This window comes from Hibiscus syriacus, unplaced genomic scaffold (genome assembly GCF_006381635.1).
Source record: "Hibiscus syriacus cultivar Baekdansim isolate YM2019G1 unplaced genomic scaffold, ASM638163v2 tig00109926_pilon, whole genome shotgun sequence".
Classification (NCBI taxonomy): Eukaryota; Viridiplantae; Streptophyta; class Magnoliopsida; order Malvales; family Malvaceae; genus Hibiscus; species Hibiscus syriacus.
In genome coordinates this window covers 223735-246771 of record NW_024062532.1, presented here as the reverse complement: position 1 = coordinate 246771, position 23037 = coordinate 223735, and the positions used below count along the sequence as shown (strand labels likewise).

Below are 23037 nucleotides of genomic sequence, written 5' to 3'. Positions count from 1 at the left end.
CTATTACGTCTCTGTTCACCCCAATGGTGCGAAGACTCCGCAAGAAGAAGCCCGACTCACCGGTCATCCCTCAAGAGTCCCCTCCAATCGTTCAAGAGGCCCCTATTCTCCCTCAAGATTCCCCCCACCTTTCAAGAGGCCACTGTCATCATTGAAGAGGTCCCTCCCACCATTCCAGAGCCCGATTCACATGGGGTAATATATCGAAGTATTGAGAAACCCCCACCGGTTCCGGACATGATGGATGAGAGTTGGCTCTCGTATGAGTTACCGGCTAGTACCCTTCCGGTATCTGAAGTGGAGAGGAGACAACTACCGGAAACAATTGTGGATAATACCCTTTGGGCTAAGACCGCAGTTGATTTTTATCTACATGAGCGGAGCCAAGGGTGTTACACTGACATCAGTAAACTCAACGATGAAATGTTTTTGTTGCTTGATCGGTCTTGGTGGGGTGTGCTATTAGGGGTTGAAGACAGTGGCTATTTGGATGGGGAGGTAAGTCTTATATTTGTCTTATATATGATTTTGATTAATTTGTTTAAAAATTAATGTAATTCACTAATATATGTATTTTTTTTGTAAAACAGCATATCGATGCGTGGGTGTCACGTCTACTAATAATAAGGAAGCTTAGGAAAAATAAAAAAAAAATTCGCTATATACAATAATACCGACGGCTTATCACGCAGTTCACTTGAAGAATCAACGAGATGAATCATTTTTGTTGGGCAATGGACAAGCTAAACTTTATCCTGCATGGTGGGAGGTCGATAAGGTTAGTGTTTATTTTTTAAATTTTTTAAAGGTGTTCATAAATAAGTGCGCAAATAAATGAATTATTACTTATGATCGTAGGTGTTTATCCCTGTTTTGGAACGTCGTCACTGGCTTCTCGTCCAACTTCAGCTCTCATCCCTGAAGATAATAGTGTATGACAGCATGATCAATTACATATCACTGTCTGATTTGAGAGATATTTTCAAGGGATGGAGCTCTCATTTGGCTAAATTCTTGGATGAGATTAAGTATTGGAGTCATTCTGGACACAAGAAGCCAAAGAAGTTCAATGTCACAGTTGTCAGAGACGAGACCGCGCCACAACAATCGCTGGGAGCCATAGGGGATTGTGGTCCTCTCGTATGCCTTTGCTTGGCGCGTTTGACGACGGGAAGCACAGAGTTTTTACCTCCCACCGATAGAGATAGAGCTGCAGTAGGCTTGTGGTTTCGGCATTATATGGCTAGAGCAATATATTCGAGACGCTGCCTACCTGCATCCGCGTTATGAAAGTGTCCATTGTTAATTGGTAAGTCAAATGCAAGTTTTGTTAACATATAAGCTCCTTTTGGTTTGAAAATGTTTGGTTAAGTACCTAGAATTCAATAATTTGCTGTTTGTAGGTTTTAGATGTGTAGGAAGTCTTGTTTGAGCAAATGTTTGGTTTCTGCAGGTTAATCCTTAAGTGAGCTGCGTGAAATGGATGTACGGGGTCACAAAGTTGTTGATTCATTGATTCAATAATTGATGAAGAAATAAGAATTATTATTATTTTTTGATTGTTTAATTGATTTGTAAAAGATGATTTGTAAATGTTGATTTGTTTAATTGATGTGTACATAATTTGTGTTGAAATGTAATAGTTGATTTGTTGATTTTCAATCTGCTTTATGTTGAAGGCAAAACAGACTATCGCAACGCGAAATGGCTATCGCAACGAGAAAATCGCAATGCGAAATGAAAATCGCAATGCGAAATGAAAATCACAACAAGAAAATCGTAATGCGATTTTCATTTCGCATTGCGATTTTCTCGTTGCAATAGCCATTTTCGCGTTGCGATAGCCATTTTCGCGTTGCGATAGTCAAATGAATGTCTAATAAGTGATAACAACTGAACATATCATAGCAATGTTCAAACTCAAGTTACTAATACATGCCTAACTGAAAATGTTAAAAGTGCACACATAAAATACACATAATGCAAGTTTTGTTAACATATATACTCCTTTTGGTTTGAAAATGTTTGGTTAAGTACCTAGAATTCAATAAGTGTTAAAAGTTTATGCATGTTAATCCTCGTTGCCTTTTTCATTTCGCATTGCGATTCTATCGTTGCGATTTGCATTTCGCATTGCGATGGTCAAATGATTGCCTTTCGCAACGCGATTCTGACTTTCGCAACGAGATAATACAGAATCGCAATGCAAGTTTCAAAGTTCGCAACAAGTTTTAGTTTCGCAAGCCAAATTTTGTGTGTATATATATACGCAGCAGCAACAACTCATAACCTAAATCCCTAAATCGCAACTCATTCCATCTCTATCTATCACTCTCTCCGGCGACATCCGTTCCTATATCCAACGACATCCTTCCCCATCCGGTAACAGGTCTTAGTTTCGCATCTCGTTTGTTTAGTTACAACCATGAAATCATCTAATATTGATCATGTTTGGATAGATTTGTGTTTTGGAGGGTCATGGGAGAATGTTCATGGTGTTTTACAATATATGCCTTTACCCATGAATCTTCAACTAAAACTGTCATTAAAGAAGTTAACTTATAAAACCCTAATGTTACGTGTTTCAAAGAAATTGAATTTAGAGCCCCTAAGTGGATTTAGGCTATCTTATCAGAGAAATGGTAAAATTTATTTGTTAACCGACAATGAAGATGTTGAACGATTCATTGCTTACATTAATGTTTCAAGTGATGATGTTACATTGTATGTTGTTGAACCTAGAAGTAGTATTGTTAGGTCAGTAGCGGGTAGTAATCAACTAAGTGGGTCTCAAAACCCACAGCCTTTCTCTAATCCAAATCCAAATCAACTTTCAGCACCAAATTCCGGTTTTCGTATTGACCAATTAGACGATGATGAGCCAAGAGAAAAAATTGTGAGTACTAGTCAGTATTCGAAATTTGATCTTGGTCAATACCCGGACTTTGATATTGGTCAATACACGGATTTTGATGATGTTTCAGAAGAAGAAACAGACCCTGCGTGTAATGATTTTGATATTGGTTAATACCCGAATTTTGATGATGAAACACCCGTTGACGAAGAAGATGTTGTTGATGATAATGAGGATGAAGTTATGACTGTGAATGAACATGTTGAACATCCATTCTGTAATTCATATAATCCTGAAGAAGAAAAAGAAGAAGAAAAAGTCCCCGAAGAAAAGAAAATGCCACGGGAGTATAACTGGAATATGCCAGAATTACTTCAGCTACCGGAAGAAGAGTTGGCAAAGAAAGCAGTTGATTGTTACACAAAAGTTATTCGTATCAAGAAAGATGATTGTTTTGATACAAAGGAAGACTTGAAGATAGCTTTGTATACGAAATGTGTGGAAGATGGCTATCAACTAAAAGTTAACAAATCAAGCAAAGATCGTTTCGAAACAATGTGTACGATTGACAAAAACTGTACGTGGCGTATGATTGCAAAGAGGATAAAAGATTGCGCAATGTTTCAAGTTAGGACTTTTATTGATAAACATACATGTTCAAGAACCCAAGTTTTTCCTCACCATAGACAGGTAAAGAAAAAGGTGTTGGGTGGTTTTCTGGCTGAGTTAATGTTTTTGAATGGCAGGGTATATCGGGGACGTGAAATTATGACTGACATGAATGCTCGGTTCAAGATTAGTATATCATATTCTCAAGCTTGGAGAGCCAAATGTTATGCCTTGGAATTGTTGAGGGGGTCGCCAGAAGCATCATTTTCCCAACTGCCGGCTTATTGTCACAATTTAAAGCTGAAAAATCCTGGGTCGGTAACTCATATCAAAACAGATAGAGATGGACGCTTTGAGTTGCTGTTTATCGCCATTGGTGCTGCGGTTAGTAAATCAATATAATTCTGTTGACTCATTTCTGTTAGTTACATGCATTTCACATTTAAATGATTATATTTCTTGTGTATATTATTTTGTAGATTCGTTCGTTTATTACTTGCATGCGCCCAGTTATTATAGTTGACGGAGCACATTTGAAAGGTCGATACCTTGGAGTAAACTTATTAGCAGTAGCCATGGATGATAACAATGAGATATTGCCAATAGCTTACGGGGTTGGCAAATCTGAAACCTCTGATTCATGGACATGGTTTATGGGGCATCTTAGTGATTGCATAGGTCCTATTAGCAATCTGACAATCATATCCGATAGGGCAAACTCAATTGACAACGCTGTTAGAAGGTGTTTCCCAGATGCTTTTCATGGACTTTGTGGTGTTCATTTGTATAGAAATCTAAAATCAAGGTCTGCTGGTATAAAAAAGCACAAATGGACATACTGGAAGGTTGTAAAGGCTTATCGGGAAGTGGATTTCAATAAGCATATAAACTATTTAAGACGTGTTTTGCCTCAGTGTGCTCAAACACTAGAAGATGTCGGGTTTGAAACATGGTCAAGAGTACATCAACTTGGAGCAAGATATGGTTTCACGACGTCTAATAGTGCAGAATCAATTAACGCTCTAAGTCGTCATTCCCGGAAATTACCCATTACTATGTTAATGGAGTTTTTTCGAGCCTCTATTCAACAGTGGTACTACAAGAAAAGAAACCATGCAGGTATTATTTCTTTGAATTCGTAACTTATCATATATTTTACTAAGTATTATTTATTTAAATTTACAGGAACATTGGAACATCGTGTTACACCATGGATTGAAAAAAAAGATAACGAAACGTGTTGTAAAGTCAACGTCATGGAGAGTTGAACCATGTTCAAACACTTTGTTTGAAGTACTGGATAATAACTTAAATGGGCTTGTCGATCTAAATGCAAGGACGTGTAGTTGTATGAAATGGCAAACATCTGGTTATCCGTGTGGCCATGTTATAAAAGTTGCTCTTCATCTAAACCAAGATGATTCAAGCGCATACGCTATGGATTGCTACACTACAGAAGTATATCGACAGACTTATGCCGAGATTGTCTACCCTATTTCACATCCTTCTGAGTGGGACATACTAGATGACTTACAAACAGTTTTGCCACCAGCCATGGACAGAAGGCTACCTGGCCGACCAAAAAGTCACGATCGTATACCGTCTAAGGGTGAAGAGAAGAAGAGATCGACATGTTGTCGGTGCAAGGAAAGTGGTCATACAAGGTTGACATGTGGATCACCAGTGCCATCACAATCATCTTTTCCTCTACCAAAATATGGATCATCATCAAAATCCAAAGCTCATATGGTGTCAAGAAAAAGGCAATCAAAATCGCAATCATCTTTAAAATCCCAATCACAACTGACTTCACCTTTTGGGACTGTTAACTTAGGTGATTTTTAAATGCAAACGTTGTATTATGTAGATTTTATGTGTGAACTTTTAACATTTTCAGTTAGGCATGTATTAGTAACTTGAGTTTGAAAATTGCTATGATCTGTTCAGTTGTTATCACTTAATAGGCAATCATCTTAATGTCTATCGCAACGCGGAAATTACTATCGCAATGCAAAATGAAAATCGCAACGAGAGAATCGCAATGCGAAATGAAAATCGCAACGCTAATTTCGCAATGCGAAATGAAAATCGCAATGAGGGAATCGCAATGCGAAATGAAAATCGCAACGCGAATTTAATTTCGCGTTGCGATTCTCTCGTTGCGATTTTCATTTCGCATTGCGATAGTACTTTTTGCCTTCAACATAATGCAGATTGAAATCAACAAAATCAACCATTACATTTCAATCAATTAAACAAGCACAAATAAGAATTATGTTAACATCAATTAAACAAATCAACTTTTATAAATCACCTTTTACAAATCAATTAAACAATCAAAAAATAAGCAATAATTATTAGAGAAAATAACACTTCTACTATTGAATCAACTTTTGCAGCCATACATCATTTTCACACAGCTCACTTCTGAGATTAACCTGCATAAACCAAACATTTGCTCAAACAACACTTTCTACACATCTAAAACCTACAAACAGCAAATTATTGAATTCTAGGTACTTAACCAAACATTTTCAAACCACAAGCCTATAAACATACCAATTGTTTATGGATATTTTTATAACGCGGATGCAGGTAGGCAGCGTCTCGTATATATCGATCTAGCCATATAATGTCGAAACCACAAGCCTACTGCAGCTCTATCTATATCGGTGGGAGGTAGATACTTTATACTTCCTGTGATCAAACGGTCCAACGCCAAGCATACGAGAGGACCACAATCCCCTATGGGTCCTTTCGTTTGTTGTGGTGCGGTCTCGTCTCTGCTAACTGTAATATTGAGCTTCTTTGGCTTCTTGTTTCCAGAACGAGTCCAATAATTTATCGCATCCAAGAATTTAGCCAAATAAGAGCTCCATCCCTTAATAATATCTCTTAAATCAGCCAATGATATGTAATTTATCATGCTGTCATATACTATTGCCTTAAGGGATGGGATCTGAAGCTCGACGAGAAGCCAATGGTTACGTTCCAAAACAGGGATAAACACCTGCAATCATAAGTAATAATTCATTCATTTGCGCACTTATTTATGAATACCTTTAAACTCAATCTAAAATAAACACTAACCTTATCGACCTCCCACCATGCAGGATAAAGTTTAGCTTGTCCATTGCCCAACGCAAATGATTCATCTCGTTGATTCTTCAAGTGAACGGCGTTAAAAGACGTCGGCATAATTGTATATCGTGTATTTCTTTTATTTTCCTTAAGTTTCCTAATTATTAGAAGACGTGACACCCACGCATCGATATGCTGTTTTACAAAAAAAGACATATATTAGTAACTTACATAAATTTACAAAAAAATAATCAAATGAAAATATAAGAAAAATATAAGACTTACCCCTCCATCGAAATAGCCATTGTCTTCGACCCCTAATAATACGCCCCACCAAGACCGACCAAGCAACAAATAGATATCATCATTGAGCTTGCATATGTCAGTGAAACACCCCTGGCTTCGCTCATGTAGATAAAAATCAACTGCGGTCTTAGCCCAAAGGGTGTTATCCAGAATTGTGTCCGGTAGTTGTTTCCTCTCCTCTTCAGATACCAGTATGGTACTGGCCGGTAACTCATACGATAGCCAACTTGAATCCATCATGTCCGGTACGTCAGAGGGTTTCTCAAGAATCCTACATATGACGCCATGTGAATCGGGCTCTTGAATGGTGGGAGGGACCTCTTCAACGATAACAGTGGCCTCTTGAACGGTGGGAGGGGACTCTCGAGGAATGATAGGGGCCTCTTCAACGATAGGAGTGGACTCTTGAGGGATGACAGGCGAGTCGGGCTTCTTCTTGCGGTGTCTTTGCACTATTGGGGTATACGGAGACTTAATAGCACGTGCACGCCGTCTGATGCGTGAACTCTGTCGTGCAAGAAAAACCCGACGTAAAACATCCACCTTATCGGTCCGCTAAATAATTAAATACAAATATCAGTAAATAAACAGACATGATATTTAAACAGTGAAAACAAAGATAAATATATTTCAAACTTTCAACCAAAAGACAAAACAAAGACAAATACTAACTTCACAGTGTTAAAGTAAAAAGTTTAGCAGTTTTGGCAGCAACCGAATAAATTTACTAAGCAATCTAAGTGAAATGGTTAATTTAAGTGAAATTACGAGTAAATTTATCATCAAGTTAAATATGGAAAATCTTAAACTTACCTCGTTGCGTAGAGTATGAACCTCATTCTGCAACGATACTACCATCTCACGTAGAGCGGCAACCTCACCACGTAAAGTAGACACCTCCACACGCCATGCACCATCGTTATCAAGTAGAGTACCGATCTCCTCACGCAAGGCATTGACCTCATCACGTAACTCCCTTGACTCATCCCGTGGAGGTGGAGAATAGGGAGATAGAAGTCGTGGCATCTTTGCCGGTCGCCTATCATGAGGTGATGGTGGAGAAGAGGCTCGATGATGTGACGAGATAGGTGATGGCTCTCGTTGTAGAGGTGTATAGTCGGGTCGATCAAGTGATGGCTCTAGGTGAGGTGATGGCTCTCGAAGTGGAGGAAGTGAAGGCTGCTCATCATTCGTGCCATCAAGAAAACGCTGACTAGCTTGCCACCAATCAGTGGCAAGCTCAGCCTCCGTGGGTGTCAGTCTCATTAATGGAATGTTGGCCTCCTAAAAATATAAAAACTCAAACAAAGTTAAACGTCTACTATTAATAACTTGTTTATATATGATAGTATTTGTGTTAACTTACATTATTTATTGTCGCATATGGTATTAAGTCTTCCCAATCCAACAGACGTTTCCTCTTCCAGGAAATAGCCCTGGGAATATCATTTGAAGCTTTTATTGCATATGTCTTCATGGCGGGAAAGGCCTCGAATATCCAAATCTACAAACAATATAATAACAAACATTAGTAATTGTTAAATAATTAATTATAATTTTGAAAACATTATATAGAAATTCTTACCTTAAAGGCCCAAACAAAGCCTGACAAAGTGTATTTCGACCCATCGCCCCGCAAACTTTTGCGGTCATCAAAGGCAGACGACAACTTAGTCCAGGTAGCTTTCCATATATACGAACCCCACGGAAACAGATTTCATGCATTTAGGTCCTCTACCAATAATATTAGCTCCTGAGGAATAGGTTGTCTGGCCTCTCTGCCTAAAAAGCCGGTATACAAAAGTAGTAGAAGGCATACTCGGACAACATCGACGTCATTCATCCGAGTAAAACCATCTTTCTTATTAAACAATTTCTTCATGTCGTCGACGTGTAAGTTCGGCTTCTCTATTGACTCATCAGGAAAAACCCTGGATAACCATGATGGGCGGGTGATATGACGAGTGTACCGGCCTACATCATCGTGTCCGAATCGTAGACCAGTGATTAAACAGAACTCCTTCCGCCCAAAACAAGTATACGCCAGTGGAAAATGAAACCATATCTCATCCTCACCACGTTGTATACTGTCGGGTAGATCGCTAGTCATGGTCTGAAGCCACAAATGGGTCAAACTAGCATCTCCACCCGGATGCTGTACTCTCAGCCATGGCCCGAAGCAGGTTTCTTCAAACAATTTTCTTTGTGCAGGTGAAAGCTTCGAAGCAATTGTAGTGGCTAGGCTAACTTTATTCCTTAATGTCAATGAAGCCGAAAAAAATTTCTACAAAAAAACAATAAACATACCAAGTTAGATATACCAAAAACTACACTGTCAAGATATACCAAAAACAAAACAATAAACATAAATAGTAGTTTATTCTTGAAACTAAAATTTGCAACACTGTTTTTGTCTTTTGGTTGAAATGAAAATCGCAACGAGATAATGAGAATCGCAACGCGGAAATGACTATCGCAACGAGAGAATCGCAACGAGAGAATCACAACGCGAAATGACATCGCGACCAGACAATCGCAACGCGAAATGAAAATCGCAACCGCGAAATAAAAATCGCAACGCGAAATGAAAATCGCAACGCGAAATGAAAATCGCAATGCGATTTTTGTTTCGCGTTGCGTTTTTTATTTCGCGTTGCGATTCTCTCGTTGCGATAGTTATTTCCGCGTTGCAATTTTCATTCTCAAAACTATTCTTCTTCTGCATTACTTCAACCAAAAGACAAAACAAAGACAAATACTAACTTCACAGGCTAAACAGTTTAGCAGTATTGGCAGCAATCGAATGAATTTAATAAGAAATCTAAGTGAAATGATTAATCTATTATTGAAATTACCAGTAAACTTATCATCAATCTCAATATGAAAAACCTAAAATAATGCAAAAATTTCAAAATAAAAATAAAAAAACTAACCCTCGGAAGTTGATTTTCCATTTCTGAATGATTGTGAGGGATTTTTGACTGTGAATGGTTGTGAGGGATTTCGCCGGCGATGGGAACGGAAATCTTCGGAGATGGGGACGGATTTCGCCGTAGAGAGTGAGAGATGGAGATGGGACTGAGTGTTGTGATTTTGGGTTTGAGGTTATGAGTTGCGATTACTGTGGACGGTTCAGTTTCCGATTTATTAAGAAAAAATTCGTGTTTGGAATTTGAAAAAAAAATACGCGTTAATACGAATGGCACTATGTAAATCGCGTTGCGAAAGTCAGAATCGCGTTGCGAAAGTCAGTATCTCGTTACGATTTTGTATTATCGCATTGCGATAGTCAGTATCGCATTGCGATTTTCCCAATTCGCGTTGCGATTTACTTATTCGCATTGCGAATTGGGAAAACCGCAACGACACTGTATACCATCGCAACACGATTTCCAACTATCGCAACGCGAAATGCAACACGAATTTGCGATAATGGAGATCGCGTTGCGAATTAGCGATCGCATTGCGATTTTGTTGGTCATTTTGGCAAATTCGGAAAAAATTGGTTAAAATCGTATATTATATGGGAGTTTTGGTCACTGAGGTTATTTTCTCTATTTAATAAGTCGAACTCAGATTATCACAAATTTATTATGTTTTATGTTGATTATTCGAATAGTTGAGTATTTCATCATCGGAAAACGATGAATCGCTGCCATTGGCTTGAGTTTCAACGTCTTACCATAGTTTTGTTTTCATCCACTGATTAAAAAATATTAATGCTTTTGTTGGTTCAAATATCCAATCAATTCCTCCCACCTTCCATGATTTTATATAATGTATATGGTTGATTGACTGAGACCAACCACAAAACAAATCCAATCTTGTAATCATGGCATGCTTCATCCTGTAACCATGACATAAATCAATGCTAAATAATGATCTTCATTATTGTTATTGTAATTTGATTGTTTTCTGAGAAAAAATAATTACTTGCACTAATGGGCATTCATTGCTTCTAGGGTAAATTACACAAATAATCTCTCTATTATGGGATATTATCTTTAACGTTGGGGTACTACAATGAAATGAAAATTAAACATTATGTATGGTTTTGAAAGAAAAAAATGAAAGTATAGGTTGTAGAACGGACCAAAACTGATAATGTAAGTACTAAACGCATAATTGACTCTAGAATCTAATATCAAAATTGATTGAGCTGTATTTTATAAATCGACTTTCCGTTTATATTATATCGTCGAGTCAATGCTTAAAACATTATGTTGTTGAGTCAGTACTTGAAAGCATAACGATGCCAGTAGACATCATTAAAATGTTGTTATATTATATCTTAGTCAGCAAGTTAACATCCAACTCAAACGGCCGCCAATTTTTTAATGAAAAAGAGCGAACTTGGAATATATGAATAGTAAGGTCACCATTTTGAAAATTTTAATAGTTGAGGGACTAATACATAACATCCTATAGTTAGAGAACCATTTTATAACTTTTAATAGTCCGAAGACTCAACAAAATAACGTCTTATAGTCGAGGGACCGTCTATTCAAAATTTTCTCAACCTATCGACAATACACACATCCTCATATGCAACTGCTCGAACTTATAACTTTTAAAGAGAGTAACAAAACATAGTATTAAATTATATTTCAATAACAAATTTAATTACCGTAATAACAATAAGTTTTTTTTTTCTTTAAGGGTTCCCTTCAAGATTCAAACATGGTGTGTGATTGTCACATGGTTAAGGCTCCTGTAATCACTTCATGTCATTATCTTTGGAAAAATCATTCAAATTTGAATCAATCTCAGGACACCATCATTTGAAGAGAGAAAAATCTTTGTCATCTTCAACCTTAAGTTTCCTTCATGTTTATACGTTCATCAAGCTATCATGCTTTTCTATGGTAAAATATTCATAATTAAGCCATCAGTTTCAATTATAAGCACATATTTGATAACTTCACCCTAACACCAATGTAGATCCGACACTGGTTGAAAATGTGGTCGTGGAAGAGATGAACAGTCATGAACCAGAAGTTCAGTCTGCACGCGACCTTGAAAAACGTTATGATACAACCAAATGTTACTCCGCTTCAATTTAGTACTACGCTAATGGCATGGATCCCCCATGTGAAGAAGACGAAGAAAGTATGCAAGTGGGTGATGAGCTTGCCCGGAACTAAAGTCAAAGGAGACGAAACCTGAAATTCTTCCTGGATCAAGTGTCGTTATGTAGGAGCAAGAGAGAGACCGGCACCGCTGATGATCAAACTGATTATACTCAAACTCGAAGAGCAAAGGGAAAAATCGAACGGCTTTCCTCTACAGCGGCGGAAGACGGAGTGGAAGGCCAAAGACCTTCTAGCAGTGTGGACTTAGGAACCTGAACAGGGGACACGATTATGATGTTCATGATGAACATATACATTTATATAAATAGGTGTTTGATTTTTTTGTTTGATTAACGTGGGATATGTACAAGATAATAGTATTCTTTGTTTAAAAATAATTTTTAACTATTTTCGACATTATAATCCCAAAAACAACAGTTTTTTATTACTCGAATTATTAAAAAATAACGCTTCTTTTATTACTCGAATTATCTAATAATTCACTTTGCTTTTTGAGGTTACGGTTCGACTGACGAATCAACCACACCTGGCAGGCGGCGGTATTAAAGTCTATGTTCTACTTTCCCTGTGCACCTATGGATATGGACTCAAACTCCCTTCAACTAAGGGATTATTATTAACAATTAATTATAATCATTAAGATACAAATTAATTAATTTCAGTAGTAAAAGAATTATTATTATTTTTTAAGGTTTTAAATTTAAGTATAAAAAAATCAGAGTGAACATTTAGCATCAAATAGTTAAATATTATATCTAAATAGATATTGTCTTGTATTTCTTTCAGATTAATAAAAAAATATTTATTAAGCCACATTTTTACCATTGGGGCCAACCAACCCAAGCCTAACCAAGTTGTCCCTCTCTTTGACTGTTCCCTAAAAAAAAAGTCTCTCTTTTTGTTCCATTGACCCTTGATTTTAGGGCAACCCTAATTCCTCCAAGCTACCGCCTCCCCCATGTGATCTCCTCCTAATTTCCCAAACTACCCACGCCCTTCAAACATTTGACTGTTTAGGCTACTCAATTTCATGAGTGAGTGAGATTAAAAAAATTAAATCTTTATTAATTAAAATAATTTAAAATATTTTAATTCGGTTCAATTCGATCAAATATTCATCTTTACTCCTCAAAACATGCTAACATGGACATGGTTGCCAACTTTCTGAGGCCAATCCTATCATTTTAGTGAAAAAACAGTGTAGGTTAATAAAAAAACAAGGTGGCAGTTGATTGATATTGCCAGGATTTCTCTACTCTTTTTATCTTGTCGGTATATACAATTTCAACGAAGTTTCTACTATTCTTGTGCTTTAATTATAAGAGTAACAAAAATAAATCTTCAACAAAATGATGTTGTGTTATGAGTATTATAAGCTAATTCAACTTGTTCTGCTCTTCAATGTGTTATTAAGAAACCGTAGTTTCCAGAAAAGAAAAAAAGGTTTCTGCTTCATACATTATAAAGGAAAAGTGAGGAGAAAAATAAATAAAAGAGTAGGAAAGCTTAGAGTACAGAGTAAGTTGACACCCTCTTTTATCATTCAATTCGATCTTAACTTGCTTTATTTTTCTGAATTTTAGTTTCTTTTTTTGAAACTGGGTGATGGTTGTTGTTGTTGTTTGATTTCTCTCTCCTATTTTCTGCTGGAAAATTTTATGGGTGGGTATGTGGTAACATGATTTATTATCGACTTTAATGCCCTTTTCACTTGATTTTGCTTTGGAGTTTGTCAAAAAGGTTCTTTCTTTCTGTAAAAACCCTTCTTTTTCTTGCTCATTATTTTGGTGATGCAATTAGTAACACCTTCTTGTTTCCAACATTTTATCTTTTCTCTTGTCTTGGAAGAAATCTCAAGTTAAGATTTTATCATATTTTTCTTTTGTTTTTTGCTTTCTCTTTTTAGCTCCATGTTAGTATCTGCACACTCTTTGGGTCTTATGCATCATCCTGTTTCCCCTTCTTTTTCTCAAGCTTCTTGTTGTTTTCTTACTTTCTTCAGGATTTGGGATCTGGGTAGTTCTCAGATTTACTAGTTCACTCTTACTGATTTTAAAAATTTGAGGATTTTTTTTAATAGAGAGAAGGAGAGTGAAAGAAGGAGATAGATCATGGCAGGAGGAGGAGCTCCAGCGAAAGCAGATGAGCCACAGCCACATCCACCGAAAGAGCAGTTGCCCAACATTTCTTATTGTATTACAAGTCCACCTCCATGGCGTGAGTTTCTTCTACTCTGCTCTTCTGTTTATGTTCTATTTTTTCTCCTCAGTTTTGACAGCTTAGATTTCCACTCTTGTGTTCAGTTCATTGGTTGTCTACAGTATGATTCTTGTGAATCCAGGTAGATTTTTTGTTCCTTTACAGTGATGCTTGTGAATCTCAGGGAATATTTTAGATGGATTTTTGGTTCGTTTACAGTGTGATTCTTGTGATTCCCAGGGAATGTTTTAGGTATATTTTGATATTAGTCATTGTTTTTATGGATTTATACTTCTCTATTTCTTTTTCAGCTGAAAGTAGCTTTTTTGGGTTATTCTTTCGGCTGAGATACCCCTTTTTGGAAATGTGAAAATCCACTCTTCTGCAGGAAAATAGAAGGACCTTTTTTTTTATTTCTTTTTTATTCTAATTCCCATGGGGGAAAGAAAAGAAAACATATTTGTTTTTGATAACTAATCTACTAATGTTTGTGTTTATTTTATTGAATGAGGAGTATTATGTATGTGTATTATTTTATATGGATATTACTATTTTTTTGAAAACAATGTTTGTGTATGCATCTTTTGGCAACTGAGGATGATGATTCTACTATTCTAGTCGTATGATTATTGATTTGGTTGGAGTTAACCCGAGACCAAGTTTTCTGTGCAGTTTGCTTCTCTTTTGGTTCAATTTAGTTTAGCATTTCCTTCTACCTTCTGTTCCTTTCTACTTATCTTCAACCATTTTTTTCATCCTCAATCCTCATCGTGTTCATTTTCTCTGGGGGTCTTCTCTTTCTACTATGAACATTTTAGGAATTCTTATGTTTTTTCCTTGATGTGGGTTGAAGACATTAGATTCCTATTGTTGATATGCCTTCATTTCGCTATTATGTGATTAACTACTGTTATCGTTGGCGTTTGTTGGCTGGTAGGGAACAATTGCAATTATTCTCTTGTCATTTTGGTCTGGTATTTGATGCAGCCGAAGCGATCCTTCTTGGTTTTCAACATTATCTTGTGATGCTTGGCACGACAGTGATCATTCCCAGTTCTCTTGTTCCTCAGATGGGAGGTGGAAATGTAAGGCTTCTGAAAATTGATCAAATTTGAAGTATCAATAATAGTTACTTACTTTGATTACTATGGTAATTTGCCTGGGCATTATTTTTTCAATCATGTTATTGCAATGACCTCTATAGGAGGAGAAAGCAAAGGTGGTCCAGACTTTACTCTTTGTAGCTGGTTTGAACACATTGTTGCAGTCACTGTTTGGGTCTAGATTGCCTGCTGTGATTGGAGCGTCTTATACCTTTGTCCCAACAACAATCTCTATTATCCTTGCTGGTCGGTTCAGTGATACTTCAGATCCTATTGAGGTTTTGTGATCTAAACTCCATTTTTCTATATGGGTGATGTGTGTTTGGAATTGCCAAAGTTGCTTTAAATTTGGAGAAGCAAGCACTCTAATAAGTTAAGCTGTTTTTATCCTGCTTGAATGTTACTAATGCGATACCATGTTTCTTCACTCTTCGACATTCTATTGAAAGAATAGCATAAAGATGTTTAAAATGTATGCCTTGTTTTCTTAATAGGAGTTTACAAACTCTTCTCATTAGAAGGTACCGTATTCTAGATTAATTTTTTTAGTTTATTGCTTCAAAAGTAAATAATACAGTCAAAGAAGTAACTAAGTTTTCCAGTTTGAATACCAACATTCTGCATATTGGCGTTTCTCGGTTTGTTTAATATTGTGTGTTTTGATACCTTTCAGAGATTTAAGAGGATAATGCGGGCAATTCAAGGTTCCCTCATTGTTGCTTCAACTCTTCAGATTGTACTTGGCTTCAGTGGCCTTTGGCGTAATGTTACTAGGTTCGTTGCTTAGTGTTTAAATATTTCAGGGAAAGCTTGATGCTGATTCACATGAAAGTTAGCTTTCGTATATCAAGAACATAGTAAAATATTGTAGTGCAACGTTCTTAGTTATTCCAATTATACATGTTCTATTTTTCCATTTATCAGGTTCTTAAGTCCACTTTCGGTTGTTCCTTTGGTCTCCCTAGTTGGTTTTGGGCTTTATGAGTTCGGGTTTCCTGGGGTAAGTCTATGCTTCATATGATACACTATGTGAATGGATAGACTAACATGGTATTAGATCATCATCACTATGTATTTTAACTATTATTTCCATTAATAGGTTGCCAAATGTGTGGAGATTGGATTGCCTCAGTTGATTCTTGTAGTATTTGTTTCACAGGTACTAATTTTTGGGACATGCTGTTATCCATTTTATAGTTACAGTCTTGCATGTTTGTGACTATTGATTTCAGTCGACTTCAAAACTATCACTTTTTATTTATCAAAATACTCATCATTTGTCTGTTTACTTGCAGTACATGCCTCATGTGATAAAGTCTGGGAGACACCTGTTTGATCGTTTTGCCGTCATATTTTCAGTGGTGATTGTTTGGATTTATGCTCATTTACTCACCGTTGGTGGTGCATATAACGGTAAAGCACCAAGGACGCAAATAAGCTGCCGTACCGACCGTGCTGGTCTAATAGATGCTGCTCCATGGTGAGTTTATGCAGAATCCTTTGTGCAGTTGCTCCATCATGTTTTCAATTGGTATATCATGCATAATATAACCTATTACATGGTTTTGGTATGAGGTACACTTCAATTGAATGGTTAAGTTCACCCGTTTTAAATTATGTGCAAACTGGTTTGCAAGACTGGTATATACGTGTTTCATCTCTAGGAAAATTCTGCTTGTTATCTATATTGGTATATGTAGGATGAAGTTTTGGATGTAGTAATTCCAAGCCTATTTGCATTCTATGAAATATTAATTTGTAATTGGTTTAGAATTGTGGAACAGTTTTGGTCCTGGGTTTGCTTCACAGGTTAACCAGTACTATAAAATGAATCTTTTGGACTCATGTTTGATATCGAACTTAAAGATATCTTTTCACTATAATGTGATATCATTTGTCAAGAATGGAATAGTTATAACTTCTTACAAGAATTAGCAATGTGCAGGATTAGAGTTCCTTATCCCTTTCAATGGGGAGCACCTTCGTTTGATGCTGGTGAAGCCTTTGCCATGATGATGGCTTCTTTTGTTGCTCTTGTGGAGGTGTGTTTTCTTCTGTTACGAATGAAATTCATTAACTTTTCAAATGTTTTCTTTCTACTTTGATTTTTGTAAACTAAAAGTCTGAATGGAGTGTCCATTATCACAATTTTTGTTGTTTGTGTTGCTCTGGCCCTTCATTTTTCCTGAAGTACTTATATCCGACACCCGTGCCTGTGGCAATTTTTGAAATTGGTTATGGAGAGATATACCCTTATAAGGTGCTCATATCCTAGTTCGAATACACAAGATGCTTTTATTATTGGTATCTTTTTCCTTTTATGTCATTTCTTATCGGCTCACTTGCACTGTTTTTTATTTGAACTCCTCTATGAACTGGCTCCAAGTTTTCTTTCGTGTTTTTTATCCGTAGTGTTAAAAGTATCACATATATCTCTGCTTAAACATGCATCAAAGCAACTTAGGGAATTGATAGTTAACTGCAGTGTTATTCGATAATTCAAGTTACTAACCTTTTCCTGTTCAATGTCTTGACCAGTCTACTGGGGCTTTTATTGCAGTGTCAAGATATGCTAGCGCAACTCCAATGCCACCATCTATTATTAGCCGTGGTGTTGGTTGGCAGGTAATTTGATAAAGCTTGTTGCATATGCCTATATGATTTCAAGAAATTTTGTACGATTAAGATTACTTGTTAAATTGGCCGTCTTGTATTCTATGATAACATGGAATTGCCCCACTGCTAACATAATGCCTGAGATTTCTTCAATTCCATGATAACAGGAGAGAGGACCCTGCATTTCCATTTGACATCTGGAAGTTTCATATCAGTTTACTGAAACTTCAGTTTCATGTTAATATTGCATTCTTATCGTTTGCAAAGTAACTTGTTTTTTTTTTTGCATGCTTTAGGGAGTTGCAATTTTGATCTCTGGGTTGTTTGGAACTTCCAATGGATCCTCGGTATCCGTGTAAGGCTTTTACTATAGACTTTATTGTTGTACCCTCTATTTACTGTTTATTTAATGAAAAAAAACAGAATTCGCATATTAACTTTGGTCTTGTTACAGAGAGAATGCTGGTCTTTTAGCCTTGACACGTGTTGGCAGCCGAAGGGTTGTCCAAATCTCAGCTGGATTTATGATTTTCTTCTCCATTCTTGGTAATTTGCAGATTTAGGATAAATTTCCCTATTTAGCACTTGTGCATTTTGTTTTCATATTTAGTTGATTTTTTTTTTATAATTAACGTGCAGGAAAGTTCGGAGCGGTATTTGCTTCAATTCCAGCACCCATTATTGCTGCTTTGTACTGCCTATTCTTTGCTTATGTTGGTACGAGTCTGATTTCGGCTGTTTACAAGGATACACATTCTATGATTTATGAGAAGCACTTTCTAGTATCAGTGTTTTAATTCCTCGTGTTTCTGCAGGTGCTGGAGGACTTAGTTTTCTTCAATTCTGCAACCTGAACAGCTTCCGAACAAAGTTCATATTAGGTTTCTCTGTTTTTATGGGCTTATCTGTGCCACAGTACTTCAACGAGTATACTGCAATCAATGGCTATGGCCCTGTTCACACAGGCGCAAGATGGGTATTTATGCTAAATCTCTTTTGAACCTTTTAATCTTGAACAACCTACTGTTACAATAATTTTACAGTGAACTGTGGCGGACTTATTGACAAGGGTTTTATGCATGCCATATACAGTTCAACGACATTGTAAATGTGCCATTCTCATCGGAAGCATTTGTGGCGGGTTGCGTGGCATATTTTCTTGATAACACATTGCATAAGGACGGCGCGATTAGGAAGGACAGAGGTAAGCATTGGTGGGACAAGTTCAGGACGTTCAAGGGCGATTCGAGGAGTGAAGAGTTTTATTCCCTGCCCTTCAACCTGAACAAATATTTCCCATCCGTGTGATCATTCGAGGCAAGAGAGTTAAAAAGGTGACGGTATCAAATATTTATGTCCAAATTGTAGATCACCTCTTATTATCAACCAGTGATTGCGACCCTACCATGTTAATTGTATTACAACATGCAATAGCCAGTATGACGTAGTGTTTCCCTTTATCACCTCTTTATTATCCCTGGCCTTGGAACATGTATTGAATTGGTTTGTTTAATTTCTGCTGTAAATCCGACGGAGATATGTGGATTTCAAGTACAATGAAGCAAGTTCTAATACCTCTGATTTATTCCTTCTTGTTCCATTCATGAATAGTTCCTGCACTGCCTCGCTTGCACACATTGTTTTGGATTATCTTCGGTGTAGCTTTTGACATTTAAAGGCAATCTGATGGCATAATCAGCATCATTGTCAGGAATATGCGAACTTGAAAATTTATATTATAAGTTTTAAAATATTTTAAAATGTATAAAAATTTTAGGGATGTAAAATTTGACATATATGAAATCGAAGAACTGGATTGTTAAAATATCAAAGGCTTACAGAGGCATAAACTTGTGTAAATTAATCCATTTCCAATATATATATATATATATATATATACATGACACTATTAGAAATGGATCTCTCCCGCTATATATAAAGCAGTTTAATTGATATGATACAGGGTTGCATTTTCTGAAATCCACAACAATGGACTCAGTAGAAATACGACAGTCCATGGGCTATATCTGAAGACCTTGAAATTTTTCTTTAACTTTTCTATTAATGAAGAACCACTTCAGCACACTGAAAACCTTGGTCCATCTCCTCTGCGCTTGAACAGCAACGGTGCGTTGCAAAAGGAATCCAAAATTTGAAGTTCTAACATTTAGTTGTGAGCTGTTTGTCTTTTAACTTATCCCATTTGGGGCTTGATTCTCTCTCTATAACCTTGTAGACGATCATTTCTCCAGTCAACTTGATCTGTGAAAGAGATTTAGTTTTAATGAACCTGTTGTTATTTTATATATCGAAAATTCTCTTAATTATAGATCTCCGGTTATTTATTCTTTGTATTTCCTGAAAATGTAAACTACCAATCACTTTTTAGCATGTGGTGCATTTTAACAGGAAGAAGTTAAAAGTGCAGAAAGAGCAATCAAGTTGATGGGTGCTTCAATATTGCAACTCTGCTCAGGCATCTTTTTTCATATTTCCTACAAAAAATGATAATTATATTTCAGTTTTGAGATTTGTGAATGACATGCTATGATATTTGGACTCGTGCAGGATGTGGCTATGTGTTTGCCACTGATATACTCTATTCATATTTATAAGTTTTTTCACGTATTAGAAGGATCATACATGTATTTGGCTATGTCCAAATATGTATCAAAACACGGTTACTTTAAGGAATATGAAGAGTCCGAGTAACAAAGGTGGCATGTAAAGCATAATAGATAAAAATAAGCAGGTCATCGTTTGGCCTATAACTATGGCGTGATTGCTTTGCATAGTTTCCATTTAGCCTCATGGGTTTCATCCAAGTTAAACACTTCTTGCATGTAAAGTACATATACGTTCTTGCACTTTCGATTTAGTGCAGGACCAAAGTCAATCATTGTTTTCAGGTTAAGATCATTATCTCTGATGGATAAATAGAGTAATGGGCAATGCTATTGTCGTTCAAGTAAAAAGTTAAGGGAAAAAGAAAACCATTTCTACTTGTTGTCTACTTTTCCTGCCTTAAATATGGAGAAACTGGTGCCGAGACTTTGAGGAAAATGATACTGTTGTGGGTGATCATCTTATGTGAACATGTGTGGTTAACTTCATACTTCTATGGAGTCGATTTGTTTTTAGGAGATGCAAAATTTTGGGCGTTATTATCAAAGAATTCCGGAGTAGAAAGCAGATGGGGTCTGAGGGATCCATGAAGATGGCTATTTGTTTAATAGAAAATGAAGAGTCCGAGTAGCATAGGTGGCATGTGATGTGATGCATAATAGATAAAAATAAGAAGGCCATTGTTTGCCCATCAACTATGGCATAAATGCTTTGCAAGTTTCCATCGAGTCTCTCTGTTTTCATCAGTAAGTAAAGTAGGTTAAATACTACTGGTTTCATTACTCTTTCAATTTAAGATCCATGTACACCAGATACTTTTACTCGATTTAGTGCAGGACCAAAATCGTTCGTTGTGTTCAGGTCAAGATCTTTATCTGTGATTGATAGTTAGGGTAATGGTCCCTGCTATTGTGATTTAAGTAAAAAAATCATTTCTTTTTCTCGCCTGCTTTTCCTTCTATAAGATATGGAGAGACCTTGCTGAGACTTTGAAGAAAATGATACGACTGTGGCTGATCATATAATGTGAACACGGGTGGTTAACTTCATCCTCCTATGAAATTGATTCTTTTTTTTTTAGGAGATGCAAAATTTTGGGCATTTGTACCAAAGGATTTTGGTGGAGTGATCAGATTGGATATCTGGGATTATGAGATGACTATTTATGCTAAAACAGAAATGATACAGATTGGTTTGCTGAAAGAGTGATTGGGATTTGGGCTATGTAAGGACCGCCTGGTTATATCCAAGTCCACATATGGGTGCGAAGACTTGCGTGTCTGCATACGCACATGCATAGTGAATGCAGTAGCATGCACCAAATGATCATCTTATTTCCATTTGAATTTTACAGATTCGCCTTGGACTGTTTGGTCATTGTTATCAAAAATTGGATTTCCCCATGACAGAAATGTTCTCTTTGTGAATTCCTATTCCTTTTCCCTGGTTTCCGAAATGACATTATTTATTTGGGTTGTGCTTTTAATAAGATCTGTTCTATTTTTTATAGTCATTTGCTATTTTCGTTCATTTAGCCGTTTTGTTCAACTTTGAAACCGACCTTGCATTAATGAAGTGAGAATAACCTTCCCTATGTTTCTTTGTGAATTCATGTAGTGGAATCACGCAACCCACACGGACAGAGAAATGCTATCATTTGCTTAAAAAATGGCTCCACGCCAAGAAAATATCCACGTGAACCAGGTACACCAACAAAAGTACCACTCTAATCTGTAAGGTGTCTCTTCTGCTGTCTGCTTTATGTTGTTATGCTTCCTGCAGCTCCAAATGTACATGACTTCTGTTCTTAATCCTTTTTCTTAATTGCCAAAATGGTTATGAATTCAGAATAAGCTTAGGATTTTATCCTCTGCAGTCTGGAGAGGACTATTGTGCTCCACATGCAGTTACTCTTCCCCCCCCCCCCAATGTATTTGGCTTTTTAATTCGGAGTGACTTTTCTAACTTGGATGGCAAGATTTTAAATCAGTCTCTTCCTTTTGTCTTTTGCATGAATTGTCCTTAAATTTAAATGAATTAAATCAGAATAACATAGATTATGAGGGAATATAATACAAATATTTTTATTTCAAGGAAGCAATAGATCTGTTTACCGGCAAATTTCCTTAGAAAATGTGGTGGAAAAAAAGAATTGCTCATGTGGAGTGTAAAGGAAATTATTTTCTCAACAAGAGTGAAATAAATAGTTTATGGAGAAGACGCTTGGATCACCTGACACTCTTGAAAGACGTGTTATCTTCTAGGTTAGTATGCTGCAAAGGTTGGCGTTCACAATACATGTAATCTAAGAAAGACGACGTATCTTCCCAAAGACGTCAGGTGGTTCGAGTGTCTTCCCCATCCGACGTTCATTTCACCTAGTTGAGAAATTAATCTCCCAACACTCTGTACGAGCCGTTCTTTCTTTCCACCACATTATCTCATCAAATTTGCCCCTGTTTACCTCTCTATACATTATCCAAAGTTACTTATACAGTAATATATTTAAATATATAAAGAGGGCTGGTTTTGAATACAACAATTAGTGGGG

General features: G+C 36.6%; 1 protein-coding gene across 1 annotated transcript; it reads left to right on the top strand.

Moving 5' to 3' along the window:
* The first annotated feature begins 13853 nt into the window (after positions 1 to 13853).
* Positions 13854 to 19323, top strand: LOC120210606 (nucleobase-ascorbate transporter 6-like). The gene is made up of 14 exons (XM_039209300.1): positions 13854 to 14160; positions 15130 to 15227; positions 15347 to 15523; positions 15919 to 16019; positions 16170 to 16245; positions 16345 to 16404; positions 16541 to 16725; positions 17191 to 17287; positions 17784 to 17870; positions 18158 to 18216; positions 18316 to 18407; positions 18501 to 18578; positions 18677 to 18837; positions 18954 to 19323. The coding sequence occupies exons 1-14, from the start codon at positions 14055 to 14057 to the stop codon at positions 19167 to 19169; spliced, it is 1593 nt and encodes a 530-aa protein (XP_039065231.1). The 5' UTR covers positions 13854 to 14054; the 3' UTR covers positions 19170 to 19323.
* The last annotated feature ends 3714 nt before the right edge of the window (positions 19324 to 23037 follow it).